We start from the raw sequence: 13,303 nt of genomic DNA, 5'->3' as shown, positions 1-13,303 counted from the left end.
GACTTCAAAAGTCCCATCTCTCATTAACAAGCTATATAAATCATTAGTTCGTCCAACATTTCGGAATATGCTGTTTCCATTATGATCACAGATTGGAAAAGGTACAACGGCGAGCCACAAAACTTGATTGCCAAATATAAAAAATAAATACATTACGAAAATCGACTAAAAACATATGAATATCTGTTTTCCCTAAAATAAAGCGTTAGACGGATAGACTTACAGTTGACTTGATACAGGCCTTTAAGGTTCTAAAGGGAGATATTGAACAACATCAAAACGTGACCAAAATTTTCACACTGAATGAGAATCAGACAAGAAATAATGGTCTCAAACTGAGTCTGGGGAAATAGGTTTGATTTGGAAGTGGGTAGAAGAAACAACTTCGCCTTGTTAGTTGGATGAATGGAATAAACTTCCTGCAGAGGGCAGTGTAATGTAGTTCAGTTCGAAGTTTTTTTTAAAATTCGTTTAGATAAACACCTTAAGCTAAGATGCTGTAATGCCTGCCATTTATTTTGTATTATTTGTTGATTTGTTTGTTATTATTTCTCTATTTATTATCATTTGCTTGATTATCATTTATTATTATTTATCGCTCAATCTATTCATAATTACTATTCACTTGTTTGTTTATTATTCAACCTTACATATTTATCTTTACTTATTATTATATGTATTATTATAATTTGTATCTATTTTTTTATTCATCCGAGCTAGTTATGGACCAAAAGGTCTCCTGTCGGCATGCTCCGCCTTTGTAATCCTTAACGTTGTTGTTGTAGTACTTAAGGGACATATCATAGAGGTTGCTGTAGTACCTAAGGGACATAGCATAGAGGCACCCAAGGTAATATACCAAAATAATTAACTTTTCCTTATCTCGTTAAGTATCGGTACTTGTCCCGTGTCCACACTATCCAACACGTACAGGCTCTGGACCTGAACGTTTTCTTGTCAACCACGGCGAAATGTTCTTACTGAGAAACGTTACCGACAGCTGTCGGTGCCAGTCTGTGTTGGTGAGCACGGATGCCGCGTTTTCTACACTGCCGTGTAGAATGGGAGTGTTGCCATACCGGGGCCAAGATCTCTATATACCAGGTCTAACCACTTCCGACCGAATTTCGAGAGTGTTGGCGCAGCGGGCCCGTGACATCACCTGGCTGCTCAAAGTGGGGTTCGCGCGTCCCGTCGCTGTTAGTTGTAGCTGGTTCGTCGTACGGGCATGTCGCTGCCTCCGCTCGCACCGCTCCACGCAATTAGTTATATTCTGACAATGAAGATCTATATATACCGGTATATATAGATCTTGACAATATGGCTTATTGTACCATTAAATGTTAATTATCATCGTTTCCCTGCAAATACACGCACATGTGAACGTGTACACATATAAGCACACACGACGATATCTCCCCGTAAAATACAAGTATATAAACACACACACACACACACACACACACACACACACACACACACACACACACACACATATGTGAACGTGTACACATATAAGTACACACGACGATATCTCCCCTTCCCGTAAAATAAAAATATATAAATACACACACACACATAGTTCATATTTCTCGATGGCGTAATCGGTTGAGAGTCGGGCGTACAATGTCAAGGTATCGGCGGTACTTGGTTCGAAGCCAGTCCAGGTTTATTTTTTATTTATTTTTCAGTCTCGCTGCGCTTCGAGTCGTTACTCCAACTCTCGTGGGCGGGGAGTTGGAGAAATGTGTGCGTGTAAGTTCATAGATCGGACATACGAGCTCTGAGCTCTCTTCCGGGAGGGAAATAGCTGTCGATCACGAGTCCAATACGTGATCCAAAAGACCAAGATGAATCACACACACATGTGAACATGTACACATATAAGCACACACGACGATATATCCCCTTCCCATAAAACACACACACACACACACACACACACACACACACACACACACACACACACACACACACACACACACACACACATACACACACACACACACACACACACACACATATGTGAACGTGTACACATATAAGTACACACGACGATATCTCCCCTTCCCATAAAATAAAACTGTATAAATACACACACACACACACACATCCAATTAAACATACGGCTCGGTGGCGCAATTAGTTGAAAGTCTGACTCATATTGTCAAGATATCGGAGGTACCTGGTTCGTAGCTAGTCCAGATTTTTTTTTCAGTCTCGCTGCGTTTCGAGTCGTTACTCCAACTCTCGTGGGCGGGGAGTTGGAAATATGTGTGCGTGTAAGTTCATAGATTGGACATACGAGCTCTGAGCTCTCTTCCGGGAGGAAAATAGCTGTCGATCACGAGTCCAATACGTGATCCAAAAGACCAAGATGAATCACACACACATGTGAACATGTACACATATAAGCACACACGACGATATATCCCCTTCCCATAAAGCACACACACACACACACACACACACACACACACACACACACACACACACACACACACACACACACACACACACACACACACACACACACACACACTGATAATAGCAATGAGCTAGAGAGAGAGAGAGAGAGATAACGGGGGGAAAATATAATAGTTCCAGTCTTCCTTAGCGTTTCACAGTTTTCTTCAATGTTTCACAAAGAGAAAACGGAAGCAGCCAGATGACGTCAGAAGCTGCGCAGAACGGCTCAAGCGGTTAGACCTGGTGTATATAGATCTTGACCGGGGCATACGTTTTTCTTGGGCGTGTGCAGACTTTCATAGCAAGATATACGTGTCACACTGACACAAACTGTTGGTTCTAGTTTTTTATTCTTGAATGTATATAACAACCCCATGCCCTAACATATTCAGTAATATATATATATATATATATATATATATATATAATTATTATTATTATTATTATTATTATTATTATTATTATTGTTATTATTATTATTATTACTATTATTATTATTATTATTATTATCGCAAAAAGGAAGCTGAAACTTAAGCGTAGAATTTTTTTCTACACCGTAAAAACGTATCTTTTGGGGGTACAATATATTATAATTGACATAATTACCAATAAAAGTCATATTTTGATATACCATTTACTATTTGATAACTAGTTAAGAGCTTTTTTAAACAACAGCTTGAGTTTTTAAATTTTTTGAACAGCCTACTGATATGTAGAAAAAATTCCTCGTGTCCTCGTGCAGTTGCCACATGCCGCTATTTTTCTATATTTTGGTACAAAATTCTACGAAACGGCAACCCTGCTGGTGAGGTGCATGTCCGGTGTAGCGTGAGTGTAACTGTGGGTATACCAATGGACCAGGTTTTGTCGGCCCGGCCACGTTACACATAGTGGGAATCAGCCTTAAAAGCGCAAGTGTTCGTGTTGTAGAGAAATAGAATTCTTTCTCAACAGGTCCTTCTTTACTCAGGTCCCTTCCCCTGTTTTTTTTTTTTTTTTTTTTTTTTTTTTTTTAACATTCCATGCGTAAGGAGGTTAATCACACTGGAAGAAATCTAATTCCCTCCAGCATATCAAATGGCATACTATGACAATTATTGAGAAAAAATATTTTGCCATGGCGGAAAAAAATGGCGGAGAGCCAATTGGCGGCAATGTGGGTGAAGTAATAGCGCCCAGCGTGTCAACGCCGTCAGGTTTGTGATTATGAAGTCAAGGAAGGGTGAGGGAGGGGAGGAGAAGGAGGAGGAGGGGTTGGGGAATGGACCCGTTGACGAAGAATTCTACCCCTGAATCATTGGTTCAAATTCGTTTGAGCAAGGGAAAGGCAGGTGTCCATGTAGATTATATCTACTGTACTAACTGTACTAACTGTACTAATTATATCTACTGTACTAACCATATTAATCACGTTTTCAATCATGCAGTTGCTGATTTATTTATTTTTTGTTTTTTTTATTCTATTTTATTCTATTCTATTTTCAATTCGTTTCTCTTATTTATTTACTTATTCATTATTACTATTGTTGGTATTTTATTATTATTATTATTATTATTATTATTATTATTATTATTATTATTATTATTATTATTATTATTATTATTATTATTATTATTACTATTATTATTATTACTATTATTATCATTATTGTTATTATCGTTATTATTATCATTGTTATTATTATTATCATTATTAATGATATTATTACTATCGTCATTATTATTATTACTGATATTATTCTTGTTATTATTATCATTATCATTGTTATTATTATTATTATCATCATCATCATCATCATCATCATCATCATCATCATCATCATCATCATCATCATCATCATCATCATCATCATCATCATCATCATCATCATCATCATCATCATCATCATCATCATCATCATCATCATCATTATTATTATTATTATTATTATTATTATTATTATTATTATTAGTATTATTATTATTATTATTATTATTATTATTGTTATTATTATTATTATTATTATTATTATTATTATTATTATTATTATTATTATTATTATTATTATTATTATTATCATTATTATTGTTGTTGTTATTACCATTATTATCATCCATTATCAATACTTGATGAAATCTTAAACAATATACATATATATACATATATATATATATATATATATATATATATATATATATATATATATATATATATATATATATATATTGCTTACTATTAGCCTAAATTGTTACAACATAAGAAACACAATCCTACGCAATGTGCACAGTAGCCACTAAACATAGCGTGGCTGGAAATGTGAAGCGTACAATTCCATAAAGTTAATTTTCGTGAACTACAGGATGGCTGCTGACATTAATAGGACTATATACTGTACAAATATAAAGGAAGATTAAAAAAAAAAGACTCAGAGGGGGGCTGAGGGGGCTGAAGCCTTTCAATTTTTTAATTATTTTCTTACCTCATTGCACCGGTGCTTGGTAGAAAGCAGTAATACAGTGGCAGTTCTTTTTCCCCCAGCATTCGATGAAACACTTCACTGAGAATACTTGGAAGGATATTCAACATATTACTGAGGATAAATACCTGAAAATGGTCTATGCAGCCTGTACTGTTAACAGTGGCCAAATACTTATGGTCTATGATCCACCTAGTAGTCCACAAGTAATTCCTAGTTGGACCACAAGCTGAATACTAGTAAGGTTCAGTGGATGTTTAACGATCTAGTTCAGCGTCTTGTGGTGGTCTGAAGTGTGGTTGTATGCAAATGGGTGTCTAATTGAGAAAAAAGTGGACGTGTCCTTTGGACTCGAGAAACTCGCTTATTTGGTGGAAAGAGGCTATTGATAGGTGCATGAGGATGTGAATAATATCGTGTCGAAAGGGATAGTGTTAGGCATATGTGCGTGTATGCACATGCGTGTGTTTGTGTACACGACTGTTGTAGACACCGGTCTCTAAGAAACGTCGTGTTTTGATAACGATCTAGCGTAGGGAATTCCAAACTGCCAGCCACCTACTCTTTTCTCAAAGATACATCATTAATTCAATCCATGTTAATAAACACCAATTAAAATAAATACTACCCTTTTTGATGTGGTTAATCTTTTAAACTTTAAGATAATGTATCTGTGATATTGAAAATCGTTATATATATTCATGTAGTACATACGCACACACACTCTCTTCCTGCCTGCCTTTCTCGGCCCGCTCCCTCCCCCTCCCTACCACGCGGTTGTATATCGTCTGATACTCGATCTAAACTAGTACAGTTATTGATAGACCATTCTTTGAGCACATGGTGACAAATACACACTTGTCTTTTTTTTCTTCTTCTTTTTGCAAATTGTGTGCAGTCCTTCTTTCCTCATAAATGTGCTTTACAGATGAGTAAAACCTAATGGCTAAAAACAGAATGAGGGAAGGCGATTGCCTTGCGATTGTCGTTCTTGAATTATTTACTCTGCTGTAGTCGTTCGCTCTAGGCCTGGTTCGCATTGATCAACATTTCGTATCGTTACATTTCGTCCTCTTTTCATTTGTTTATCCATTTATCTACTTTCTTATCTATTCATTACTATTTTCATATAGTTTGTCGTATCAATGCATGGTTCTCAGTTGTAAAGATAAGATTAGATTATATATTTTTGCCCCTAGGGTCTGTTCCGCCACGTTTTCCACAAGTTTTGCCTTACACAGTCTTTATACACAAACAAGCCTTGATTGCTTTAAGGGACTTGAAATAAGCCCTTTGTGGGCTTTTCTGAGTTATCCCTAATATATTATCATATTCTTACCTGTGATTCAGTCTATATTCTGTATATCTATTGTGTCATTTGTGATAGTATTGGTTTGAATTACTTGTAGAGTAATTTCATACTGAAACAAATCAAGTCTATAATCTAAGCCAAATAAATCACTGGCTCCTTCGAAAATATATATATAGATATATTAATAGAAAATATAGAACGTAATTATATCTATCGTGTTATTCAATAACAAGCCAGGAAATTCGGAATTTGATTTTGAAAATCAAATTAGGTGGCGGCATCTGGCACCTAGAGTCACCAGTGTTAAGCAGTCTCTCACTCCATAACAACCAGTACCAAGTCTCAAGCTTCACTGCGACTACCCTCAAGCAAGTGTTTGCTGTCAGTGTTTACTGTCATTCGTAGTATTTGCTGTCATTCCAAGAAGAGCAACTACAAATACGGTATTATTTACAATCTGATTTTTTAGTTGTAAAAATTTTTTCTATAGTTTTAAAAATTGGCAGGGGGTACAAACGTTATTATTCGTCATTGAAAGCGTGTCACAATGAAACCAAAATTCCAGTTGTTAGTGTAGTAAAATAATATTAGGTGTTCACATACGTAGCAGCGAGTATAATGAGAATAATAAAAGTGAATATTAGTTATTTGTCCGAAAGAACCGACGATTCGTAGAGCAAAAGTTGGCAGGAAATGGTTCGTGTGCACTTCAAAAACATGAAACGATTAGAATATACGTGTGACTTTATTTGCTCGTTTCTCGTGTTTTATGAAGTATCTTCATGTTTGTTTTATTTGTTGATTTTATTAGTTTTGATATATATTTTTATTTGTTATTTATTATACTTATCTACTTGTATATTTATTCATTTAATCTTGTTTGTTTAGTTATTTCATTTATCATAAGTGTAATTATCAATTATTATTCACCTTTAATTGGATTGACTTGTGGTTATTTTGTGTATCTAAATTCATTAGTTGATATATTTAATTACATCTTAATTATACATTTGTTTATCATATTTCATTAATTTATTTAGTATTTTAATTGTGATATATATATATATATATATATATATATATATATATATATATATATATATATATATATATAATATACACACACACACTATTAATTGTATGTTAAATTGGTAAAATCAAGTATGTGAATAAAAGCAATAAAGATGTGCAATATGAGAGTGACAGTAAATTAAAAATTAGTCTTAAAAGAGGCTGGAGGAAGTGGATATTTTAAAACAAAAACATGATAAAACACAAAAAAGTTTCGTGTGAAAAAGACATCTGGGAATGGATGCTAAGAGGGGTTGATTATGTTGAGGGGTGATTGTAACGACGGTACAGATTTGCAACTTAAGTGATACAGTCTGAGAAGTTAAAGTGTAGGAAAGGGCAGAGGAGTATGGTGTTACTAGGTTGGATAGAGTAAGAAGGGGTCGGAAAAGGATTCGGGAGATAGGGCTGATGAAGGAGTATTAGGATGGTTTGGACACATGGAAAGAATAAGTGAAGAAAAATCAGTAAAAGAGGTGTGGAAGGCAGACGTGGGAGGAAGTGAACTTGAGCGGACGACCGAGGATGAGGTGGATGGGCGGGGTGAACGGGTCGTTGAGCATTTTGACGTAGCACGGAGGGAATTTCACTCCGTTTTCCCCATAAAAGTGATGCGGTGGGATCTTGTGGATAGTCTGTGTATTTGCACTGTAAATATAACCCCATTTTCTGGCGCTGTAGCGGAATGTGGCAGAAAATCTGCCTTTTTTTTAAGAATGGAAAACAGTAATAATGACAATAGTAAAAAACAATAATAGTAAGTACGAATATAGATAACTGAATAATAGAGACGAATAGAACAGAAAGAACAGTCAATCGACATGACATCATGTCGATTAGCTATTGTGCGAGATCTGAACTTCCGATGCATTAAGTTGATTTCGTTCCTTGATTTTGGTGTGACTTTTTCAAGAATAAAAACTTGTTTTCCAAGTTTGTTTCGAGTTTTTCCTCAATTATTGTACACAGTGTTTGTATATATTCATTGTATTTGTATATCATTATGTTTCTGTACGTGGAGGGGGGGGATTAAATCATGTTGGTCTGTACACATAATATCCCGTAGAGGCTAGGCAGCCTGCTCCAGTCGTCACAAGTGGTTGATGTGATACGTGTGGTGAATGATTATGTATAATTATATAGTACCTCAGAACTTTTCTGCAACTATATTTGGTTGCCCTCAAGTTAGGTTGTTAGGTGTTGATTGAAGATTTATTTTCATTCCTTCTTCATGCGTGGTGGTGTATTTATTCGTTGTGGTAATATTTGGAATGGGTTGCGTTTTCTTTGATTGTTTCGTTTGTGTGAATATCTACACGCGTACGTACAATTTAGACCTCTTCAAATGAGACCTTTTTCATCAAACTTATGCAAACTGATATTATTCCCATTCTCCAAGGTCTAAATTAACTAAATATACCAGTTCCTTTGGTCTTGGACCTTGGCTATGCCTGCCTCAAAAGCCATTAATTTTATTGTTGACGTTTTTCAAAAACGCTGCAAAATTCGGGATGTTATGTCCTTGTTTGCATTGTAGCTCCCCATAGGCTGATGCTATAGCATTGGGAGTGGTACCGAATCAAAGCTAATCAGTGTTTCTTGCATATGGAGTCAAACACATGAACACCTGTGTAAATTGTAACTAATTTTAATGCACAAATATGCACATTTTTGATGCTTGGAAAATATGACACCATATGATACATAACTTTATCTCGAAAATGTTATTCTATAGTCTATACAGCTTTACTCTATAGATATGACGCCAGTCTGACGTCATATTTTTTCTGGTGTTTGATCAAACATTTTAGTGTTCTATGATTTTTTGTTTTATTTGACCAAATTACCAGAATCTTGTCATCGGAGTTTAATGGGTCTTAATTAACCCATTAAACTCCGATGACAAGATTCCTTGTCATTTGGTCAAATAAAACAAAAAAATCATAAAACACCAAAATGTTTGATCAAACACCAGAAAAATATGACGTCAGACTGCGTCATATCTATAGAGTAAAGCTATATAGACTATAGAATAAAATTTTCGAGATAAAGTTATGTATCATATGGTGTCATACTTTCCAAGCATCAAAAATGCTTGACGTCAGTCCTCGCTTCGCTCGCGAGCGAAGCGAGGACTGACGTCATATTTTTCTGGTGTTTGATCAAACATTTTGGTGGTTTATGATTTTTTTTTTTTTTTTCTATTTCACCAAATGACAAGAATTTTGTCATCGGAGTTTAATGGGTTAACCTGTCCGGAAATATATTTATTTTGGAAGTGGGTATAAACAAATTCGTCAGCCGTGTAGTTAATGAATGGAATAAACTTCCTGCAGAGGGAGTGCAATGTAGTTCAGTTCGAAGCTTCAAGATTCGTTTAGATAAACATTTGAGCAAGATGCTGTAATGATTGCCATTTATTTTATATTATTTGATTATTTGTTTGTTATTATTTTGTCTAATTATTTGTTTGATTTCCATTTATTATTATTTATTTGTCAGTTTATTATTATTTACTATTAACCTGTTTATCATTTAACTCTACTTATGTATTATTTGTTTGTTATTATTTATATCATAATTTTTATTTTAACTTATCTATTTTTTTTATCATTTATATATATATTTTTGTCGCATCCGACCTAGTTATGGACCAAAAGGTCTCCTGTCGGCGTGCTCCGTCCTCCTAATCTTTGTAAGGTGTCCAACGTTGAAACTAAACGTACATCCAAACTCAGTGTGACTCATGCAGTTATTAAGCAAAGATGTCTGTCCTCCAAGACTTATGAATTGCCGTTGGTTTGGCTGTGGCGTTAATGGAGGAGAAAAGAAGATCGAAGTGGATTGATTGTTGAAAAGGGACCAAAATTCACGTACCAACTTGCTTGTCGATTTAAAATTAGAGTCAGGTAACCCCTTGTTCTATTTTATTAACATATCCCTTCGATTTAACTTTCCATAAAGCTGGATGTTCTCGATATTTGTGGATAAAATCCAGTAACACTTCCCTCTCATGCCTCTTTCATTTATATTCCACCATATCCGTAGTTCACGATCAAACTGTTCATGAGGTCATGTCGCTTGCAGGCCACCCAGTAAAGTCAGGCTCATCCAGACTTGTTTCAAACTAACGTGTTTGACAACCAAAGAATTCACATTGTCAAATATCACTTCAATTATGTGTTCAATCATGTGTTTGGCAAAACGGGGTTAGACATACAGCTTGACCGTGGAAATGGCCTTGTACTTTATCATCGAACCTATCCCGAAAAATGTAGCCCATACACGTATCAGTAGATGACGCATGCATGCAAGTGTTCTATACTTTCTCTCTCTCTCTCTCTCTCACACACACTCACACACACACACACACACACACACACACACACACACACACACACACACACACACACACACACACTTTTTATTTGCTGTTAGGAATTACTTATTTTCATTTATACAAAAAGAATATGCGTTTTATATGTTTTTGTGTTTTCTCAGAAAAACGTGTTAGTCGGCGTTATGACGTCATATCGTGTGTGAGTCGGCGTTGGACTCAGCGTTAAAAATTTTCAATTCAACTTTCGATTATATTTTTGTTTTAGTGTATTAGAGCTAAAGGTAATGTTGGATTTATAATCGGGTGTTTACTTTGGTAAATAATATAAAGATATACCAACGATATTTCCATGAAACGAAGTTCCTTAGACCGCCAGGATGAAATATATATTTATGATTTCTTGGGACAATTCCAGTTTGATTATGGTCTAGTTACTGTTTTGTTATCGATGATATTGAGCTTCATATTTTGCATGTTGTATTTTCACGTAGACTCTCACGTTTGCTATCTGTTTTGTCTATATATTTTTACACATATTCTTCTTGTGTGACACATTTATTTTCTTTGATGCTTTGTCACGCTACATATTATGCATAAAAAAAAAAAAATCTTGAAACAAAGACGTCATTAGCATTTCCCATTAGAGTTTCGCATGCTGAATCCAGAAATCATATTCGTTTTTTGAGGGAGGTTCTATTTTTTTTTTTTTTTTTTTTTTTTTTGTAATAACCGAAACTAAATAATTCAGGTTGATCGTGTAGAGATGCGTCTGAGCCAGATCTATAAAATTTCCTGTGAATTTATACAGGCAAGTAAAGACAAACAGAGGTTGACAGGCCAATTTCTTTTGTTGAGAAGAAACAAAATCATGATAAATGTACGTTACACACAGGCACGTACATATCTATTTACGAAAATCACAATTGTATTAAAATATTTGAATGTTGAGACCAGTTATTCTCTTGTGTGCCGGTGTATCAGCAAGTCAAGATGGTTATGGAGGAAATGTATGCTTATGTTCATCAGTACGCCAGCCGTCTCATATGCTTGAAGCATGTTCCCAACTCTTTCTTTGTAGTCATCAGCTTTGGTGGTCCCCAAGAATCCTGTTACAACTGACTTAAAACTATTCCAAGCACTTCTTTCATGAGATGTGAATGCTTCAGTAAAGCCGGTATCTAAATCTCCATAATCTGTGGTCCAAATAATATTCCGGTTTTCATTTTAGCATCGCTTACAGAAGGGAATTTGTGGGACAGATACTTAACCCATTCAACTCCGATGACAAGATGTCTTGTCATTTGGTCAAATAAAACAAAAAATCATAAAACACCAAAATGTTTGATCAAACACCAGAAAAATATGACGTCAGTCCTCGCTTCGCTCGCGAGCGAAACGAGGACTGGCGTCGTATTTTTCTGGTGTTTGATCAAACATTTTGGTGTTTTATGATTTTTTGTTTTATTTGACCAAATGACAAGACATCTTGTCATCGGAGTTGAATGGGTTAAACCCATCTCCATCTTTCGGAAGTGCATTTACAAAGTTTCTCATCAACCCCAGTTTTATTTGAAGTGGAGGTAGAAACACTCTGTCTGCTGGTACAAGTGTAGCTTTGACGTTATGGCGGCCAAGTACAAATTCCGTCTGTTGTGGCCGCCATAACGTCAAAGCTATACCACTTCTAACTCCACTTCACATAAAGCTGGGATTGATGAAGAACTTGGATGTTTTGTGAAGCCACCCTGCTCCTCTAACGAAATAATTAGGACCTTCAAGTCGCCACAAAGAAGCCAGTTGTGATCCTGATGTATGTTGTCAAGAGGACGTGACGTGGTAGCGTAGGTTTCTTTCAGGGTGACGCAATGGGCAACGATGCTACGTTTTTGCCATTAACCCATTAAACTCCGATGACAAGACATCTTGTCATCGGAGTTTAATGGGTTAAAAAGTAGCACTGCTTTCAGACTCCTTGTGGACGAGTCGATAAAGGTCCTCCATTCTTCAGGATGGTATTCCTTGCCCATGTGTCCCAAAAGACCTGAAACATCATGGCAGTATAACATGCCATCTGTCTTAGTAAAGTACCGCACAAATTCCTGCTCTCGATGCCTATACCATGCAAAGCGTATGCTACTTCCCAATAGATATTTCTCTGCTAACCTTGAGTCCAGCAATTGTTCAGATTCTTTTAATGTAAGAACAAGAATGAAGGAGACTGCAAGAGACCATAAGGCATACACTAGGCAGCTCCGTATCCATCACCACCTGTCATCCCCATCCATAAAGTTGTCTAATCGTTTCTTAAAGCAACTGATAGTTTCAGCACTTACTATATGGTTACTAAGTCTATTCCATTCGTTGACCACCCTATTTCCTTAAATCTAAATTTTTCCAGTTGAAAACCATTACTGCGAGTCCTGCCCTTTTGCTTTAATATGATGACCTTGCTTGCATCACCCACTTTGATCCACTTGAACACTTCTATCAGATCACCCCGCACTCTGCGTCTTTCCAGAGAGTGTAAGTTAAGGTGTCTAAGCCTCTCTTCGTAAGGCAAATTTCTGAGCCCATGAGACCTTCTGGTCTCTTTCGTTCTCTTCATTCTTATGTTCTGATTATTTTGACAGCACAAGATCTTGAGCAAGGTCATCT

At 35.9% G+C, this 13,303-nt stretch overlaps 2 protein-coding genes across 2 annotated transcripts in view; both read left to right on the top strand.

The window, feature by feature from the left end:
• The window catches only part of LOC143030229 (uncharacterized), a 50,558-nt gene extending 44,368 nt beyond the window's left edge, over positions 1-6,190 (top strand). Inside the window, exons 5-6 of the mRNA XM_076193388.1 lie at positions 4,988-5,131; positions 6,125-6,190. Coding sequence (XP_076049503.1) covers positions 4,988-5,131; positions 6,125-6,190 — 210 coding nt within the window. The remainder of the gene's footprint in view (positions 1-4,987; positions 5,132-6,124) is intronic.
• Positions 6,191-6,531: 341 nt separating this feature from the next.
• Positions 6,532-13,303, top strand: part of LOC143031010 (protein Star-like) — a 64,242-nt gene continuing 57,470 nt past the window's right edge. Inside the window, exon 1 of the mRNA XM_076194348.1 lies at positions 6,532-6,680. The gene's annotated coding sequence lies outside the window, so the exon portion shown is untranslated. The remainder of the gene's footprint in view (positions 6,681-13,303) is intronic.

Source organism: Oratosquilla oratoria, chromosome 12 (assembly GCF_046742065.1).
Source record: "Oratosquilla oratoria isolate Oo_2021 chromosome 12, ASM4674206v1, whole genome shotgun sequence".
NCBI classification, from domain to species: domain Eukaryota; kingdom Metazoa; phylum Arthropoda; class Malacostraca; order Stomatopoda; family Squillidae; genus Oratosquilla; species Oratosquilla oratoria.
Note: the sequence above shows the minus strand (reverse complement) of the source record. Positions and strands in the feature narration are given on the sequence as shown.